At 45.4% G+C, this 21380-nt stretch overlaps 2 protein-coding genes across 2 annotated transcripts in view; both read left to right on the top strand.

Moving 5' to 3' along the window:
* LOC144695442 (E3 ubiquitin-protein ligase TRIM39-like) overlaps positions 1 to 3553 on the top strand; it is a 29402-nt gene extending 25849 nt beyond the window's left edge. Inside the window, 1 exon segment of the mRNA XM_078566328.1 lies at positions 2636 to 3553. Within this exon segment, the coding sequence (XP_078422454.1) occupies positions 2636 to 3186 (551 nt within the window). The 3' untranslated portion in view covers positions 3187 to 3553.
* Positions 1 to 21380, top strand: part of LOC144695670 (uncharacterized) — a 278313-nt gene that overhangs the window by 215512 nt on the left and 41421 nt on the right. The window lies entirely within an intron of this gene.

The following is a 21380-nucleotide window of genomic DNA, read 5'->3' as shown; positions in this document are numbered from 1 at the left end:
GTCGATTGAATACATTCAAGGCTGAGTTAGACAAATTTTTGATTGATAGCAGAGTCAAGATTTATTTGCGGGGGGAGGGGGGTGTTGGTCAGGCAGGAAAGTGGAGTTAAGACCACAATTAGATTAGCCGTGATCTTATTGAATGGCACAGTAGACTCGAAGGGCCGAATTGCCTACTCTTATGTTCTTATCTAGAAACACTTGACCCTCTGTGCCCTTTAAACTTTACCGCTCCAGTCTATATTATTATAACCACTCTATAATTCTTGCACTCCTTGCAGGAGGATTGGCAAGAGTTGTGGAGGTTATGGGAGCATACTTATTATTGTGGGTGGAGTCACAAGGTGAGGTCCAAAGCCCAGGATTCTCCATTCACCTAATGCCGATGAATGGAAAGTACTTGGAAGTGATCGAATAATAGGAGAGGAGGAAGAATGGCAAGATTTTTTCGAGGTCTATGTCAAGAGGTTCGGAAGTATGGTTAATGATATAATAGTTCTGTCAATCATTTTCTACCTTACGGTGTGTCAGCAGAGATGTGCTGAGCCCAGACATAGGGCTATGATCCTGAAGCCTGCAGGAGGGCAGGGCGGAGGCTCGGGTGCGTTGAGAAAGAATAATTGGTACCTGTCCTATTTGCCCAATGCCACATCATGTGTTGTGGAATCGATGGAATTTCTTCAGGTTGAATCATCTACTCCCACCCGACCTAATGTAGGTTGGAGTAGAAGGTGGGTTCATTCTCTGTGGGTGTTGTGGTCTCTCAGTTTGGGGATTAACTGGTTGTTCCAGTTTTGCTTGCATTCCAGCTCAGCATGTTGTTCAGCTCATAATGTGACCGCAATTGTTTCCTCAACTTCTTTATTCTCTTGTTTCCACGTTTCTGGTCTCCGTCTTGAATTTATTTATTCTTCTCCTTTCTGCTTTGTTATCTCCTGCCCTCACTTCTTCTGTGATATCTCTTTTTTGTTGCAGGAATTTTGTCTTCCACATTCTGCGAGACTTTTTCTTTAATTTTAGTTACTCTGCTTGTTTTTTCTTTTGCTTTTACCCTTCTTTATCCTATTTTCTATTTTGTCTTGATGTTCGGTCTTACCCCTCTCCTCAACTCGTCAGTGCTGATGAGGTGTGTGTGCGTGTGCCTCAGAGAGAGAGAGATTACAGGGTAAAATTAATCTGGGTGGTATTGTAAATCAGTCGCTCAATTCACATTGCACCTAATATTAATTTCCATTGAAGTTAATGGAAACTAATATTAAGTGAAGCATGAAAGGAGCATGTGTGTCTCAAATTGGAGCTTCTGTCGCTGACTCCTTATGTATTTTTATCGGCCTATGTCACATTCTGCAGGCACTGGTTACAGTGAGAGATTTGAGGAACAGGGTTTCTCACCTGGGCTCAAGATCGGAACAGGGTGCTTGGGGTGAAAGAGAGCTCCAAAGATTCACAACTGCCTGCAGAGCACTTTCTGGGTTATACGAATAGTCGCTTGCTAGCACAGGTCCTGAACATTGCTGGAAAAGACATGTTGTTGAAGATTTTCCTCATGCGCTCACCAGTACATACAAAAGAATAACAAATTTGAAAGGGAGCAGTTTCTACTGTACGAGAAACAGAGTGCTGAATGTGGAGGTGTTGTCATGGAGAACACACCAAGGAGCAGTCACCCCAGCTGTTTAAAATCAAAAAGTCAAGTTGACTCTGATTGGTGGAGGCCCACCTCTCAACAAGTCAGAGTTGACTTTCCTTTTATGAATTTAAACAAAAGCTTTGGGGCGACTGTTCCCTGGTGCTTTCTCCATGGCAATGCCGCAGCTGTTCAGAGTCCACTTGCCAACCAATTAGCGCCCTTTCCTCGTATGCGGTATAAATTGTTGTTCCCTTTGAAATTTGGCATTCTTGCGTCTGTTCTGATGAGTGAAAAATGACAAGCTTCGACAGCATGTCTCTTTTTTCAGCAATAATTTTGAGGTTAGAAAAGCAGTGCATAGAAACGGATCCGTTTCTTGCTGGTTTTGCAGGTATAAAACGGGTCCCTATCTCACACTGCAGCATTCAGCACCCAAAGGCGCCTGAATTAGGCGTTAGGTGAAAAATGTGCACAATTGTGGGCACCACAGATTCAGAAGAGCTTCAATACTTTTTAGGATATAGAAGGGAGGTTTACCCGGTGGAGACCAGGGATACGGGGCTTCTGTTATACGGAGAGATTTCAGAGCTAGTTCCAATCCCCCGCCCTCCCCTCTTCAGCTGAGTGAATATTCCTTCCACACCTCTCGGCTCAGTCTCCGCCCCGCTGCCTCTCTCCTCACCCAATGTCTCCCTCCTCCCTACTCTCTCCCCTGACCTGCCCTCTGCCCCCTCCGTGTCTATCCTTTCCACCATTTTGTCTCCCCAGCACCGTCTCCCCAAACCCTTCTGTCTCTTTCAGCTCACCTAGCGACAGAGAATCATTTGTGGCACAGAAGGAGACCATTCGGCCCATCGGCACCGCATAAACCCTCGAGTGGCAGCAGCTTCCAGGAATACAGCCTAAAATGCAGCCGAGGGGGGCAATCTAAACAACGAAGTTTTTAAATAGATCACAGCTAAAAATTCAATCACTGACGATGTTAATTTAACTTTCGCTCCTCAGCACCAGCCTCTCTGACTCTGGATCCGAACACAGCGAACCCCTAGCTCATCCTGTCTGAGGACCGGACCAGCGTGAGACTCGGGGATAAAACGCAGCGGCTCCCTGACGCCCCGGAGAGGTTTGATTCCTGGTTCTGCGTCCTGGGATCGGAGGGATTCACATCAGGGAGACATTACTGGGAGGTGGAGGTTGGGCAGAAGACTCAATGGGACTTGGAAGTGACGCTGGAGTCCGCCGACAGGAAATTGATGTTGGACCCGAGCCCCGAGAGCGGGTACTGGCCCGTGTGGCTGGAACCCGAAAAAGGTTACTTTGCTGCTAACTCCCATTCGAAAACGCCTCTCACTCCGTCCGAGAATCCCCGGAAGATCGGGGTTTTCCTGGACTATGAGGGTGGACAGGTGTCATTTTACAATGCGGACAACATGTCCCATCTCCACACTTTCACCCACACTTTCACTGAGAGAATCTTCCCCTTTTTCGATCCGGGACTGAACGAGGACGGGTCAAACTCGGCACCGCTGACAATCTGCGGGGCTAAAGCTCAGTAACAGATCCAGCCCATAGTTTCAGACTTCCTCTTCCAGGGGAGAATTAGAACCCCGGGCTGAAATACACCAAGGGAACAACAGACTCCAACTGCGAAAGAGGGAGTGGGGGGGGGGGGGGGTGGGGGAGAGGAGCTAGGATGAAATTGGACACCAGCGGGAAGGACGTGACATACAAAGCTAACCGGGACCAGAGAAATAAAATAATAACCGAAGGAAATAAACAATGAAAAAGGGTGACCAGATAGAAGTGAAATCAAAAGGGAACGGGTGGGAGTATCAGAAACACGGCCAAGCCCAGGGGACGGTAATGAACAGAACATGTCAGTGGGTGACGTGTTGAGAATGGAGAGTGAACAATAAAGATGGAGGGTAGGGGGGTAGTTTGTTTTATACAGGTAAAAGGAGGAAATGCGAGAAGTGACAAAATGTTTCAATGGGAGGCTGTAATAATCTTCATATACATTCCTGGACGCAAAACTATTTAGGGTCAGTGGTGAAGGAGGGGCAGGAGGAGGGCGAGGGAGGGGGAGAGGGGGGCAGCTGGGTAATGAGAGGACCCGGCAGTGAGTGGGAAGAACTGGTTAAAAGGGGAGGAAACTACGAACAGTCGTTGGCGGAGCTGCTCGTTGCTGGGGCGCGAATTTACATGTGATTTCAGTTCATGCATTCAGGGCGGATAGCGCGATTTCCCTTCCACTGGAATCGCTTCACGTAAAACAGAGTAAGAATGATCTGGGATTAACTCTGAGGCCAGTTCTAACCGCAAAGCAGTCTCTTAATGAGTCACTTTCCTTACATGCTCCTGTTGGATTAAACTGTGGTCAGCTAGTGGCTAATAAATTTAGAAACGATTAATAATTTCTACAACCAGAGCAATGAAATGATAAAAAAAATCACAGGGAAATGCTGGAAATACATAGGTCAGTCGTCGCCGGAGGAGCAGGAAGCCAGGTTAAGGTTCCGGTTATATACTCCAGAGGCAGAACTAGAAAGCGTAAGATCAGCGAGGATTGGGGGCAAGAATGAGGGGAGAGAAGAAACGTTTGGGTAGAATGAGCTGTGAACTGCAGGAACCCGGTGACCTTCCTGCTTGTAATGTTGCTCCACAGGCGGAAGGTGGCAACAGATCACCATGATTGAGATGGATTAGTGCAACACCTCTGCTGTCAAGCCCTGTTATTAAACCAGACAAGAGAAACACACTTGCTTTAAAAAAAAAGAGATTCCATGTTTAATTACTTTCCAGAGGCCTCACCAGGCCCTCACGGTGGTAAGGGGCGGACGGTGGGGAAACTCCACCCATCGAATACTCGATCCTTCCTTTGGGGACAATATATCTGTCACCCTGTTACATTTATGGAGAAATTCTAACCCGACATCTCTGATCTCTCTCGAACTCTATCCCTTTCCCTTTAAAATCTATAGATTAAAGATGACACATCCCTGAAATCACTGAGCCATTACTTTCTGATTTAGTTCGTTTCGTTTCCAAATATTTTCAACTTTCCTCGTGTACTACCCCCTTCAAGTCTATTTCTTATTCTTTTTTCAATCGAAGTGTGAATATTTCATGTTGAAAGTTTCCTTTGCAAAATTGCTTTGATCATCAGCTGTGAATAGCCTTGTACATTCATTTTACCCAATTTTAAGCCATGGGAGAAACCATCGCGGCAGCTTTGATGAGTCAGATCAGTGTTTCATACTAATAACTTGTATCGATTCAACAACTTCTAAAATAATTTTAATGATTAATTGATAGTTGTCGTCTCTACAACGGTTTGCATGCTACAATTTCATTCATGTTTTTATTTGAAGTCAGTATTGATAATATTGAAATTTTTGTCCTCTTGTCTGATATCCTGAAGATGTGCACACTTACTGGGAATTCTACAGCTTAAATAAAAAAACAGGAAAAGAATTCCTTACCAAGGTTGACAATCTCGATTATACAAACTATACTGGGTGGGACCTTTACATGCTCCCAGAGAAAGACTGCTGTCCGTTATTTTTCGCTGACTGTATTCTCTACTAATGTAATGTAACAGTAGAAAATAAAGCAAACCTTTCAATATGCTACTTTATAATAATGCTCAGTTTTGATTTGGAGTAAAATACCTTTCTGAAATACAAAACCCTCCCACAAATTTTAGCACAAGGCAGAGATGGCAGTGCACAGGCTAAACTAGAGCTGAAAGAGAGTCAATGGTAAAATGTTGAGTATCTCATGAAAGGCATTGCAGAAATCCAAGTCTTTCTTGGGGCTAATACACAGCATTATCGTCCCATGACATGCCCTCTGTTAGAAACTGACAAACACGAGTCAGCTACAGTATGTAACTAACATGGCCCTTCCAAACATAATTTAGTGCCGTTGCTGATATCATCTGTTCTGAGCCACGCCCCAGTTATCAACAGATTCTATTTACTGTGAGCCTAATTTAAATAAACAATAGCATACCTTACAATAGATGATAGCCCCCACCACCTCCCCACTCCCACACACACGCACGACAGAAGATACGATGAACGGATGTCTTTAACCCATGACTCAGGTTTCCCATTGACATGCTTTGGGGATAATTTGCACTAAATGCACTCTCATTTCCCAGTTGGTTATTGCACATTTCTTTGATACTGTAATTGATTCAATTTGAATTCCAGGAGAGTTTAGTCCAGAAGCTGGCTCCTAGCATTTACACCGTTAAATCCATTCCATTACAAACATACGAACAAGGAGCAGGAGTAGGCCATTCAGCCCCTCGAGCCTGCGCTGCCATTTAATACCATCAGGGCTGATCTGATAGTAACCTGAAACCTGCATCCCATCTACCGCCGTAACTTATCACTCCCTTGCTTACCAAGGATCTATCTATATCTGCCTTGAAAATATTCAAAGAATATCTGTGTGTTTATGGGAGATTTTATATGAACATAAACAAAAATACCTAGAAAATCCAGGTCTGACAGCATCTGCGGAGAGGGATACAGTTGACATTTCGAGTCCGCATGACCCTTCATCAGAACTAAGTCATATAGAAATGAGATAAAATATAAGTTGGTAGAAGGGGGTGCGACAGGAGATCTCGATAGGGGGCCAGTGATAGCTGGAGGTCAAGAAAAGACTGCCAAAGATGTCATAGACAAAAGGACAAAGGGGTGTTGACAGTGGTGATATTATCTAAAGGAGGTGCTTGCTAATGGGGACATTAAGGGAAGCAAGCTAGTGGCAGATGGCCCTTCCCCCCCACCCCACCCGCACTAGGGTCATCTGCCACTATTTTGCTTCCCTTAATGTCCCCATTAGCAAGCAGATTCTTTAGATAATATCACCACCGTCAACACTCCTTTGCCCTTTTGTCTATGACATCTTTGGCAGTCTTTTCTTGGCCTCCACCTATCACTGGCCCCCTATCGAGATCTCCTGTCCCACCCCCTTCTACCAGCTTATATTTCATCTCATTTCTATATTTCTTAGTTCTGATGAAGGGTCAAACGGACTCGAAATGTCAACTGTATCCCTCTCCGCAGATGCTGTCAGACCTGCTGAGTTTTTTCAGGTATTTTTATTTTTGTTTTAGATTTCCAGCATCTGCAGTATTTTGCTTTTATCTTTATATGATCCCTAACATGATTCCCCCACCCTCCCCAAAAAAAAATGAGGCCACAAATTTGTTACTGAGATAAGAGATCTGGATTGCAGTTTTTTTCTTCATTCTTTGATGGACGTGGGCGTCGCTGACAAGGACAACATTTGTTGGTCATCCCTAATTTCCCTTGAACTGAATGGCTTGCTAGGCCATTCCATGGGCAGTAAAGAGTCACCCACATTGCTGTGGGTCTGGAGTCACATGTAGGATGGCAGATTTCTTTCCCTAAAGGACATTAGTGAACCAAATGGTCAAAATTCCAAGCATTGTCGTTAATAATTCCACGTTTAGCAATTAAATGGGATTTAAAACCACTTCCCCAGAGCAAACGCCTGGGCTTCTGGATTAGTAGCCCAGTGACATTACCACTATGCCACAGTGTCCCCCCGGGTGGGGTGGGGCGGGGAACTTACAGAAGCAGCACCAGTGTAATTACAGACGAACTTTTCTCAATGAAACAACACAGAAGGAGACTATTCAGCCCATCATGCCTCCGTCAGCTATTAGGGAATTTTATTCCATTAAACCCACTGTCCTGATCTATCTTCTTCCTTTTTAAAATTCTCCCTTTTAAATATTCATCCAATTAACTCCTTTGAATGTTGCTGCTGAATTTGCCTACACCAGCTTTTCAGACAGCGCATTCCACATCATATCTCGCAATGTTGAAGCATCCTCCTGTTACCATTTGCTCTTTCACCAAACGCCATGAAATTTACATCAGAGGGTATTAGGACAGCTGACTAAAAGTTATAATTGCCAGCACATGTCAGTGTCAGCCCCCAGCCCAGAAAAATGGGGAGGGTGCGTGGCAGGAGTCGCATCCGGCTGTAAAACCCCGGCCAAATCCAAACTAACGATGGTTGATATGAAGGGTGATCAACCAGCACTGCGAAGATTCCATGTAATATGTGGAAAGCTGAAAGAGGAAGAGAGAAAAAGGTAGAATTAAAGGAATTCTTAACGAACAAGAAAGAGAGGTTTAGGGAATGACTTCTGAATCTTCGGGCCTAGGCGGTTGAAGACACGGCTGTGGTCTTGTTCATTTGCAAACGATTGGACATATCGCGCTCACTCCAAACAACTGAGACTTGGCAAGCAAGCAATTTCATGCATTACCTTCCAATGGATTACACATTTGATCTATATCATCCGCGGTATATCCTGTACCCAGCCGCCAGGATTATGGCTCACTCACTGGTCAGCAGATCACGTGACTGCAAACATATTTTAAATGAGTTGCCCATGTGTATAATAATCCTCTACAAAGCTTAAGACATTATGGTACAGACTGTAGCAAACTCCCGTTAGACTCAATCTTTGACCGGTGTTCCTCACCCATTTGAAAGTTGCCTGACAACGTTACACATTATTGGGGTTGCCACCTTCCTGCTTCAGAACTGCAAGGTTCAGTTTTCCGGTGAAGAGTCATTCGGACTCGAAACATTAACTGTGTTGCTCTCCGCAGATGCTGTCAGACCTGCTGAGTTTTTCCAGCTATTTTTGTTTTTGTTTCAGTTTTCCGGTGATTTGTGGACATTAGAAGTATGAAACTGGAGAAATAATGGCGTGTTTGCTTCCCACCACTTTGCTTCTCTCCCGCATGATTTGGCGACTATCATCTGTGAATTTCATTTACATGAAATTTTAGAACAGTGCAGAAGCAGTTTCCCAACTGTTCCATGCCAAGAATCCCTTCTGACACGCAGCCAGGAGGCACCTGTAATCGCTGGCACACACACTCTTCTCCTACAGTGATCACCTCTGTCCTAACTTGCAAAATGGAACTTCAACTGCTTAGAGGGATCATTGTAATGTTACTGATCAGCAAACAGCAAGGTAAATAAGGTGCTGGCAAGTTATATGTAGAAAGACAAAAAAATTACTTCAGTTAGGTAGATAGATTGGAGGAGTTGGGAACAAAAACAGAAACAGAAATACCTGGAAAAAGTTTTTTTTCCAGGTATTTCTGTTTCTGTTTTTGTTTTGGATTTCCAGCATCCGCAGTTTTTTGTTTTTATTATTGAGAAGTTGGGACTGTTCTCCTTGGAAAAGAGAAGGTTGAGGTGTGATTTGATAGAGGTGTTCAAAATCATGAGGGGCTTGACAAGAGTGGATAGGGAGATACTGTTCCCATTGGTGGAAGGGTCTAGAACCAGAGAACACTGATTTAAAGTGATTGGCAAAAGAAGTGGTGGCTATATGAGGAAAAGCTTGTTCACGCAGCGAGTAGTTAGGATCTGGAATGCACTGCCTGACTGTGCTAGAGGCAGGTTCAATCGAGGTATTCAGAGGGGAATTAGATCATTATCTGAAAAGGGAAGATGTACAGGGCTACAGAGAAAAGGCAGGTGAGTGGTGCTAGGTGAATTGCTCCTTCAGAGGGCCAGCGGAGACATGATGGACTGAATGGCCTACTTCCGTGCTTTAACTTTTCGATGATTCTATGAATCTATGATTCCATGAGAATGCATTAAAAGATTTGAGAGACTGCATGGTGAGGCAATAAGCAGCCAGCACTGAGGGGGCACAAGTCTAATGTTCACTTGCATACATGGTTTCACCTATGGCAGGAGGGAGTGAAGCAGACTTTGCAATCCTTCCACCATCCTGCCTCTCCCAGCATCGTCCTCTTTCTCTTCCCTAACCCCCTCCTAACTTCCCCCTCCTCGTCCTCCTCTCCATGCTCCCTCTGAGCCCCCTCCTCACAGCATTATCCATGCTGCTGCCCATTTCCCTCCTCTTCCTGCTCCCCAGATGCTGTTCTTCTTGAACCATTGCTCCCCGCTCCTCCTCCTCCACAACCTCCCTCTTCCTCCGCAATTCCCCCTCCTCCCCATCTCTCTATTCCTCCACCCATCTGCCCAGCCCTCACCTGCTCCTGACACCCATTCTACCTCCTCCTCACCACAGCCTCTCCTCTTCCCCCAAAGCCCCGTCCCTCCGCCTCATCTCATACCTCCATTCCGTTCTTCCTCAATATCAATTCCCCTCTTCCTCTTCACTGTGATCACCTCCAATCCCTCACCCCCACCTACCCTCATCGTCACCCCAATTCCTCCCCCTCCTCAGACACATACCCCTCCTCTCCATTCCCATCCCCTTCTCCGCCTCATCCCATCCATTCTCCCATGTCACACCCATCACTCACCTCCACCTCACCTCCATCCACATCCTCAGACCCATCTCTTCCCATCCTCCCCCTCACCGCCACCTCCCCTCCTGGTCCTCACACACCCTCGTCAGACCCATTCTCCTTCCTCACCCCATACCCTATTTTCCTTCCCTCCCCATCCCCTCCTGACCAAATCTCCCTTCCTTTTCCTCAACACCATCTCCTCCTCCTCCTATCCTCCGCCCCCTCCCTTTCTTCACTTAGCCCACTTCCTCCTCATCCTCATCATTCCCCCTCCTCCTCACCTCCAGTTGGTCATGGGATGATTAATTCTTGACAATGTGCTCGCTTGTTTTACAGAGCTCACTACTCGCAACATCACTTTCTTGGCTGACACGGGAACATTCAGCCTCTCGAGCTCCATCTGCTACTCATTTAGATAGTGGTTGATCTGCATCTTAACTTAATTTGCCTTGGGTATCAAGGGCTTAATTTCAAAGTTTGCAGGTGGCAAAACATTTGCAAATGTATCAAACAGTGTGGAAGATAGTAACTGACACAGGAGGATATGGGCAGGCTGGTGAAATGGGCAGTTAAACACTAGATACAGTTTAACATAGAGAAATCTGAAATGATACATTTTGGTCAGCACAACGAGGACAGACAACATAACCTTCTTTTCATTATTTCATGGGATGTAGATATTGCTGTCAACGGCCAATATTTGTTGTCCATCTCTAATTGCCCTCGAACTGAGCAGCTAAGCCATTTCAGAGTCAACCACATTGCTGTGAGTCTGGAGTCACATGTAGGTCAGGCTGGGTAAGGATGGCAGATTTCCTTCCCTAATTCGTGATGCTACATGGTCAACTTTACTGAGACGTCGCATTCCAGATTTATTAATTGAATTTAAATTCTACCAGCTGCTGCAGTGGGATTTGAACCCGTGTCCCCTGAGCATTAGTCTTGGGCCACTGCATGGAAGGGAGAATGGCCTCCTTCTGTGTTGTGTGACCTTTTCAAGGCAATTAGGAATGGCATCAAATACTGGCATTCCCATGAAAGAATACATTTTAAAAAATGATTCTATGATTTCATGAGGTTTCCCCATCTGAAACACACGGGTCTTCCCGATGGAAATGAGCAAAGCGCCAGTGGAAACTTTTAGAGCCATTTCCAGGTGACCATCGCTTCCTCAACACAAGGCGCCTTTTATTATCGACCGGGTGAGTTCAGAATGGGACATTGTAACAATCGAGGGTCTGGAACAAGGTGAAAATAAAACAGACAACACTTTTGCTTCATAATTATTTGATTTAATAAAGCACTGAATCATTGTATTTAAAAACAAACATTGCTGCTTCATGGCATATTTTAATAGTCAGAGGCTGGGGATTCTGAGGCGAGTAACGCACCTCCTGACTCCCCAAAGCCTGTCCACCATCTACAAGGCACAAATCAGGAGCAATCCCCACTTACCTAGATGAGTGCAGCTCCCACAATGCTCAAGAAGCTCAACACCAACCAGGGTAAAGCAGCCCACTTGGCTGGCGCTCCATCCACCACCTTAAATATTCACTCCCACCATCACCAGCTCACAGTGCCAATCTATAGGGTCACTCACTAAGGTTCCTTCGACAGCACTTTGCAAATCGCAACTTCTACTACCCAGGAGGACAGCAACAGCAGTTGCATAGCAACACCACCACCTGCCAGTTCCCCTCCAAGTCACTCACCATCCTGACTAGGAAATGTATCGCCGTGTCAAAATCCTGGAACTCACTCCCTAACTGCCCGATGGGTGTACCTGTCCCACATGGACTGCAGCAGTTCAAGAAGACAGCTCTCCACCAGCTTCTCAAGAGCAATTAGGGATGGGCAACAAATGCTGGCCTTGCCAGTGATGCCAGTGTCCCGTGAAACAATAAGAAGAAAACAGCCCCTGATCGCAGAGGCATTGAACTGATTCATCTCAAACATGGTGATGTCTCACCACCTTCCGCCTGTGGAGCAACATTACAGGCAGGAAAGTCACCAGGTTCCTGTAGTTCACATTCTACCCAGTGAGTTAGAAAGGGGGAGAGAGACGTCTGGGAGGAGGAAGGGATGGTGAGGGAGGCGAGAGCAGGAGGCGGAGGGTGGGAAGAGGGAGATGGAGAGGGGGTAATTCTGCAGTGGGGAGTGGACAGAGTAAGAGAGAGGAAGGGAGATATTGAAGGAAGGAAGGGGAGAAAGTGCAGGCTGGGTGAAGGAGATGGAGTGAGACAAGGGAAGGAAGGGAAAGGGGTGGAGTAGGGCGAGCGCCCTCCTGGAGAGGGAGAGAGAGGGCGCGAAGCGGAAGAGGGGAGGAGATGGCACGGGCAGAGAAGAAAGTGTTGGAGGTAGAGGGAAAAAAGGGAGAGCAGAGGAGAGGCGAGGAGAAAGAGCAGGTAGGAGTGAGGAAAAAGAGAGTGGAAGTGGAGGGAAGAGTGGCGAAGAGTGATGAATGGGAGCGGGAAAAAGCGGGAGGGAGAGAGGAGGCAATGGGTGGAGAGTGGAATAATGGGACGTGTTTACTGTGGAGCTGGGAAGGGTGGGGGGAGGCGGGGAAATCCCAACGGCGAGTACCAAGACAAAAATGGTTGACTTTCCCCACTCTACATCAAAAGTAGAAAAATAAATACCTTTCTCGCTGGTCCCCACATCTAGATGAGCTCATGTTATCCCTATTCTGAACAGGATTCTAAAGAGCCAATAGGCCGTCATTAACATGTTGATGGGGCCCAGTGCCTGGGCCTTTTCGGCAACTGCCCAAAAGAAATGACCCAACCCAATTTCCTATTGGGCTAGAATCAGGGAATTTCACAACACCGGAACAGGACATTCGGCCCGACGTATCTGGCAGTCCATTTCAGTTCCACGGCAAAAAGCTTTTGCCTGCAGCCTGGCAAATGAACTCTCCTCAGCTCTATATCCAATTCTCTTTCTAACTTTCCTATGAAATCTGCTTCCGTCATCCTCTCGGGTAGTGATCATAAAAACCCTGCGTGCGAAAAAAAAATCTTCATTTCCCTTTGGTTAGTTTGAACGTTATTTTAATTATATGCTTCCTGGTTAGAGACTCCCTTGCCAGAGTAAACAGTATCTATCTACTCCATCAAAACACCTCATAACTTTCAACGCTTCTATTAGATCCTCCGTTAATTTTCTCTTTTCTAAGGACAACAACCCCACTTTCTCCAGCCTCTCTCCATATAACAGCAGTCCTTGATCCCAGGTGCCATCTTGGTGAATCACCTCTGCCCCTCTCCAAGGCTTCGACATCTTATGGTTGACCATAATTGTACATAGTATTCGAGCTGAGGCCTATTGCAGGAGGCTGAAACCCGGAATTGGTCCTATTTATACCTGTAAAACTGGCGCAAAGGAGGTGGGGGGTCACTTTCTATCTCCTTGTTCCCTAACAGACACACGACGGACACTAGGTACAGAGAGATACATGTGCGTTTTTTTCTGATGTGGGGGTGGGGGGGGGGGGGGGGGGCGGGGTATGGGGGGTGGTAGGCGTTCCTTTTGCCGCTCCCATCCTGCTCTGATCTTCACCGACTGTGAGGAACTTTTGCAGCCTCAGTCTCCCGCTATTCTCAGGCCCTTCAGAGTGCGTCAAGACCCTTTAACATTAGCAAAGAGTTTATCACAGAAGCTCCAATGTGTCTTGGAGGCATGAGAGTGATTGTCTTCGACTGTTTTAGATGATAGTGTATTAGTTGCTCCTATCGGGCTCTGCTCAACGTTCGTTTCTGTTAACTTCAATGGAAATTAATATTGGATTCGACATAAAATGAACGACTGATTTGCTGTCATCCGCCTTGCGTTTCCGCCTGTTTTTAACACTGCAATTTATCTCTGCAGGCGGCGTCAGCCACACACCACTAATCGGCAATGTCGAAGTGGGGAGAGGGGGGAAAATGTCGAGTAAAGGGTTAATGGTTATGGTAATGAGACTATGATGTTAATGATGTTGCAAACATGACACCAGGGTCAGATGACCTAGAGACTCTGAGAGATCAAGACACGAACAGACTGCCCAGTGAATCATTTTCTTATCATGAAGTCTTGTAAATAGTATGAATAAATAGTTTCAAGAAAAAGCGTGTATCGATTATCTCCACTTAAAGTACCAACAGCGAGGGAAGGGATGAAAAATTATTAAAAGGATAAAATGAGCATGGGAGCTAAATTTAAACAAACTTCAGCAGAGGAAATGAGAAGGAAAAGAGAGGCTTTTAGCAGGTACAAGGGGGGCAAATCAGCGGAGTCATTAGTAGAGTACAGAAAGTGCATGGTGGAGCTTAAGAAAGCAATTAGGAGAGCAAAGAGGGGATATGAGAAAGCTCTGGCTGATAAAAGTAGGGAAATACCCAAGATAAGTATATCAATGGGAAGAGGATAACTAGGGAAAAAGTAGGGCCCATTAGGGACCAAGGGGGCAATCTATGGGTGGAGCCAGAGGACATCGGTAGAGTGTTGAACGAATACTTCACATCCATCTTCACCCAATAGAATGAGGATGAAGGTATGGAACTCGGGGAGAGAGACTGCAAGGTTCTTGAGCAAATTGATACAGGGAGTGACAAAGTATTTGAGGTGTTGGCAGGCTTAAAAGTGACAAATCCCCAGGTCCGGATGATTTGTGTCCCAGACTGCTGAGGGAGGCAAGGGAGGAGATCGCAGGGGCTCTGACCCAAATTTTTAATTCCTCTCTGGCCATGGGGGAGCTGCCAGAGGACTGGAGGACAGCTAATGTGGTTCTGCTATTTAAGAAGGGTTTGAGAGATAAGCCAGGGAACTACAGACCAGTGAGTCTCACGTCAGTGGTAAGGAAACTATTGGAGAAAATTCTGAAGGGGAGAATCTATCCCCACTTGGAGAGGCAAGGTTTGATCAGGGATAGTCAGCATGGCTTTGTCAGAGGGGGGGTCATGCTTAACAAATTTGACTGAATTTTTTGAGGTGGTGACCAGGTGTGTAGATGAGGGTAGTGCAGTTGATGTAGCTTATATGGATTTCAGCAAAGCCTTTGACAAGGTCCCACATGGGAGACTCATAAAGAAGGCAAATGCACATGGGATACAGGGCAACTTGATAAGGTGGATTCAAAATTGGTCTAGTTGTAGGAGACAGAGGGTGATGACAGAAGGCTGCTTTAGTGACTGAAAGCCCGTGTCCAGTGGCGTACCACAGGGATCTGTGCTGGGTCCCCTATTATTCATAAGTTATATAAATGACATAGATGACTATGTGGGGGGTAGGGTTAATAAGCTTGCGGATGACACAAAGATTGGCCGGGTGGTTAACAGTGAGGTTTAGTGTCTTGGGCTACAGGGAGATATAGACGGGATGGTCAAATGGAGTGGCAGATGGAATTTAACCCTGAAAAGTGTGAGGTGATACACTTTGGAAGGAGTAATTTGACAAGGAAGTATTCAATGAATGGCATGACACTAGGAAGTTCTGAGGAACAAAGGGGCCTTGGCATGTGTGTCCATAGATCTCTGAAGGCGGAGGGGCATGTTAGTGGGGTGGTGAAAAAGGCATATGGGACACTTGCCTTTATCAATCGAGGCGTAGATTACAAAAGTAGGGATGTCATGTTTGAGTTGTATAGAATCTTGGTTAGGTCGCAGCTGGAGTACTGTGTGCAGTTCTGGTCGCCACATTATAGGAAGGATGTGATTGCACTGGAGGAAGTGCAGAGGAGATTCACCAGGATATTGCCTGGGATGAAACATTTAAGTTATGAAGAGAGGTTGGACAGACTTGGGTTGGTTTCATTGGAGCAGAGAAGACTGAGGGGTGGCCTGATCGAGGTGTACAGGAATATGAGGGGCATGGACAGGCTGGATAGGGAACAGCTTTTCCCCTTAGTTGAAGGGTCAGTCATGAGGGGACACAAGTTCAAGGTGAGGGGCAGGAGGTTTCGGGGGGGGGATGTGAAGAAAAACCATTTTACCCAGTGTCGCGGAAAACAGAGTGAACACTCAGACCCAGGAGGTTTGTCTCGGAAGCCTTTATTGAATCGTGATATCACGGAGAGCCCAGCAGCATACAATGGAGCTAACCGGCACTCTGAGGAAGAGGAGAGTACACACATAGTTATAGCAAAAGCGTGCGTAACAGAGGTCATGCAAATTACAAAGCTGCTTGACCCTTAGTAACTAATAACATTGAAATTTTTATCTTTGGCATGCATACAATTGTTCTATCTTAGTTTATAATTACACAGAACCTTGAGTAGTTACTCAAAAACCTTGAGTAGCCCATCTGGCGATTAGTCATCTGGACAGACAACAGATAACATGACTAGGCCCTGTCTCATGTGCTGATAACAGACATACTAGCTTTGTTTCAAGGACTCTTGGTAGTTTAAAACAAAAACAGAATTACCTGGAAAAACTCAGCAGGTCTGGCAGCATCAGCGGAGAAGAAAAGAGTTGACGTTTTGAGTCCTCATGACTCTTCAGCAGATTCTGAGGAAGCAGATTCTGCTGAAGGGTCATGAGGACTCGAAACGTCAACTCTTTTCTTCTCCGCCGATGCTGCCAGACCTGCTGAGTTTTTCCAGGTAATTCTGTTTTTGTTTTGGATTTCCAGCATCCGCAGTAGTTTTTTGTTTTTAACTCTTGGTAGTTTGTTTATTATACTTGTTTTCCTTCCTCCACAATAGCTGACAGCGCAGGTTTGTCTACTACTGGTTGGTGCAAGTTCACTTCGTTGTAGTATTCCAAGTGGTTTAACCACTTAACCCTTTGTTATCCTGTAGATGTATTTTATTCTCCCACACCCAGAGGGTGGTGATGGTCTGGAATGCGCTGCCCTGGGAGGGTGGTGGAGGCGGGTTGCCTCACATCCTCTAAAAAGTACCTGGATGAGCACTTGGCATGTCATAACATTCAAGGCTATGGGCCAAGTGCTGGTAAATGCGATTAGGTAGGTAGGTCAGGTGTTTCTCACATGTCGGTTCAGGCTCGATGGGTCGAAGGGCCTCTTCTGCACTGCGATATTCTGTGATTCTGTGAAATGGGTAAGACACTGTTGCTGTACAAAAGAAGAAAGATATACTGAAGAGCAGGGGAGTAAAAGTGGGAACAAAGAGAAATGAGGCAGAAGATAAAGAATTGGAGACAGAGAAATTGGGAAAATTTAAACAAAAAGGAATAAAGAAGCTGAGGAAGAAGCTATACCGATGAGTTGACCAACAGCCTGACCAGGAGTACCAGCAAATTCAGAGACCCCTACAGCCATAGAGAAGGAATTCATCTCCCACTTGAACCCACACAAGATACACTCCAGGATACATGATTCTTCCTGAAGGAAGGCCATCGATCCCACATCACATGTTCTGATATTGGACCAACAGGACATGCACCATATCATCCATCTCCAGATATCAGAGACTCAGCCCTGCCCTCCTGCGTGACTCGGAATGCCAGGCCTACCTCTGGGCTCAGGTCATCTCCTCTGATGCTTCCTAAATTAGAAAATGCATGACAGAATTAACCTCGCCTCTGACCCAACTGATATCAACTTCCAGAGTAGAGTTATCTTACATTTAATATCACCAATGTAGGCTTTCTCACAGTCTGTGTATTATCAGAAAAGCTTGCCACTTTTTCTCCTCCACCAGCCAGTCACTTCCAAGTATACACCAACATTATATGGATGAAAATTTAAGGGCAATGGCTCTGAAATGTTTTGATAAGTCAACCATGTGTGTCAGTCCCTGCGAGGAATATGGGCCATCAGTCAATTTTGCAAAAAGAAAACACACAGCTTCCAAACCTTTTTAAAAATCCATTCTTTCATGGGATGTGGGTGTCGCTGCCAAAGGCAGCATTTACTGCCCATCATTCATTGCCCTTTGAAATGAATGGCTTGAGAGTCAACCACATTGCTGTGGGCCTGGAGTCACATGTAGGCCAGACCAGGTAAGGATGGCAGATTTCCTTCCCTAAAGAGCACCAGCGAACCAGATAGGTTTTTAACAATAAGTGACAATAGTTCGATGATCACCATTAGCTTTCAATTCTAGATTTTTTAACTGAATTTAAATTCCACCAGCTGTCAAGGTGGGATTTGAACCCATGCCTACAGAACATTAGCCCGGGCCTTTGGAGTGTTACTACATTACCACTATGCCACCACCTCTCTATATATGGCACAAATGCAAATGTCAGGGTTCCTCATCTCGAAGTTTACGCCCCTGTGATCTAAATTCCTACACCAAGCACTTGAGATAATGTCCTAGGAACTTTTAGATTTATCATAACCATGTTAATACATAAAAAGGTAAGAATACCACCAAACGTTTATCATACAAACTCTTCACTGTTTTCTTTCGGTTGGTGACCTGGATCTTGACAGCCAGAAAATGATGATACTATCAGAGAATGGATTCACGCTTGTCTGCATTAGCTGCCTCTGTAACTCTTGCCAATTCTCCTGCATCAAAAGACATTCTAAACTTTGTTTCCATGCTTCGTCAGGCCTAATGACTTGAGTTTGGACATCGCATGATCATGGTATGGAAATGTTGCATCATGGAGGATGTAAGGCTCCCAGCGGGTTTTCTCCAGCTGGGCGCAACAATTATTGCAGGCCATTGGAGGCAGCAGTTCATCTGAAGTTTTATTAGTTATTTTGGTGGAGGGTTGAAGATGGGATTCCAATCAGAAAAACACTGGAACTGTGGAGACTGGAGGTGAAAACATCATACATGAGCTATTCAGCATCAGATGGAAAAAGTTTATATTGAAGATAATGAGATTTTTACACACTCAGACTCCATTCATTTAGACAGATGTATTAGGGATTGCAGAAGGCAACATGTGGTCAGAGGGCAGTTTGAGGTTTAATAGGACAGCAAGGTTGCAAACGGTCCAGAAAAGCCGAAGACAGTGGATGAGGAGGGGTTGAAATTTTGGTAAAGGTCAAGCGTTTGTAACAGGTTCCGAATCTCATTAGAACAGTGATTACATTTCAAAATATTTCATTGGCTATAAAAAGCTTTGTGGCATTTTGGGTTGGTGAAATGTATAAATATAAGTTCTTTCTTTTACCTCCTTTGTAATCATTTCTATGTGGCCAGGGGTTGCATGAAATATCCTTAATGATGTTGGTCGCTCATTGGCTTTTCAACCTCCTATCTCACCCCTTTAACCCCATACACATTTAAACAATTTCATTTGCCTCTTCGGAGGAGTCGGTAGATTTCCTGGATTCACCTCCACTCTCAAAAGCCATGCAAGATTCGTGCTCTGAATCCTTGTGCAAGGCTCCCTCAATACTGTGCTAACAACCAACACTAAAATTGGATTGGGCCTCTGGGCAAATTGATGAAGCGAGCAGTGGGCTCATTTACACAGTCCCTGCTCGATCGATGGGGTCACTCAAAAATAAACTCTTTCCGTCTAAACTGCCATGTCACTCTCCCGCTTTTCTATTTTCAAGGCTAACCCTACTGTGTTGTGCACTTATTAGTTTATTAAAACCTCTGAATACTAATCCTGATCGTCTTGTGAGGAGACATTGAGGAAACTGGTATTCTCTAGAGTTTCGGAGAACGAGAGGTGATCTCATTGAAACTGAAAAAATGCTTACAGGGCGTGACAGGGTAGATGTAAATAGGATGTTTTCCCTGGCTGGTGAGTCTAGATGCACGGGACACAGTCTCAGAATAAGGGTTAGGCCATTTAAGACTGAGATGAGGAGGAATTTCTTCACTCAGACGGTAGGGAATCTTTGGAATTCTCTACCTCAGAGGGCAGTGAAAGCTCAACCATTGAGCTTGTTCAAAACAGAAATCAATAGATTTCTGGATAATAATGACATCGAGGGATATGGGGATAGTGGGAAAAGTAGCATGGAGGTAGGTGATCGGCATGATCTCTTTGAATAGCAGAGCAGACTCGATGGGCCGAATGGCCTACTCCTGCTCCTGTGTTCCTACAATCCCTCTATACTGCTTCAGGTTTTTAATGCTTAAGGTCACCATCGGCCTTCCTTTATCCAATGCAAATATTCCCAGCTTCTCCTCATGACTAGGTTGTCTCATCCCACCTCTCAGATTAGTTGCCTTTTAACACGTCTTTCTAATCATATATTGTTTGTAACATTACTCAGAGCTCCAGACAGAACACAGCCTCTGCTCTACTAACTTTATATCACATTCTGAGACTCGTGCTCCATCTCTCTGGTTACACAAATCACTTATCTGGTTTAACGCACAGGGCTGAAGGATTCAGCCACTTACCCTGGGATATCCAGAAGAAACCCACTTGGATGCCTGGGAGTAACCTTAACACTTCTCATCTGGATTTATACATCAGGGAAAGGAATATATGAGTTTTACTGGGATTAATGGCGTCTACCATTTCTCTCCACGCCGTGTATGGTAAAGGGCATTTGAACTTTCCAGTACACAGGTTGCCTGCTGCCACTAATGTTCTTGACGGTCATCACTCATCCTATAAATGTTAAACAGTTGATGGTATAAAGTGATCATGAACAATTTCCTGTGTTATTTTACGAAACGTTTCCTCCTATCTGAAAAACAACAGTTCAGCTGTTTCCTGTCAGTCAACCAATTTTGTCTCCATGCTGCTACTGCCCCTTTTATTCCATGGGCTCTAGTTTTGCTGACAGGATGCTGCCTGGTCTGGAGGTTATTAGCTATGAGGAGAGGTTGGAGAAACTCGGATTGTTCTCACTAGAGCGATGGAGATTGAGGGGCGACTTGATAGAAGTTTAAAAAATTATGAGTGGCATGGACAGAGTAGATAATCAGAAGCATTTTCCCAGGGTGGAAGAGTCAATTACTAGGGGACATAGATTTAAGGTAAGAGGAGAAAACTATAGAGGGGATGTGCGGGGCAAGTTTTTTAGGCAGAGGGTAGTGAGTGTCTGGAATTCGCTGCCAGAAGAGGTGATGGAAGCAGGTACGATAGTGGTGTTTAAGAGGCAGCTTGAGAAATACATGAATAGGATGGGAATAGAGGGATACGGACCCCGGAAGTGCAAAATGTTTTAGTTGACGGGCAACATAATCGGCGCAGGCTTGGAGGGCTGCAGGGCCTGTTCCTGTGCTGTACTTTTCTTTGTTCTTTCTTTGTTCTATGGCGTTGTCTGGTAGGACCCGGCCTCGACAGAAATTCTATTGCATCATCTCTCCAGGCTTGCTCTGCAAATGAACATTCCAGTTACTGGTGGTGACCCCCCTCTACAGCAATGCCAGGTGTCAGCTGTAGCTTGGTGATGGTGTTGTTGCCTGTGAGGTAGAAGAGTATGAGATAGAGTCCTCTGGATTTAGCCTACAGTCGTTCTCCTGCAGTGCTGAAGGAGTGATAGAATGTCTAATGCAGCATTCTTTTTCCCGCTGAGACCTTAAACTGACC

Source organism: Cetorhinus maximus, chromosome 21, assembly GCF_964194155.1.
Source record: "Cetorhinus maximus chromosome 21, sCetMax3.hap1.1, whole genome shotgun sequence".
NCBI lineage: Eukaryota > Metazoa > Chordata > Chondrichthyes > Lamniformes > Cetorhinidae > Cetorhinus > Cetorhinus maximus.
This window is presented reverse-complemented; position numbering and strand designations above follow the sequence as displayed.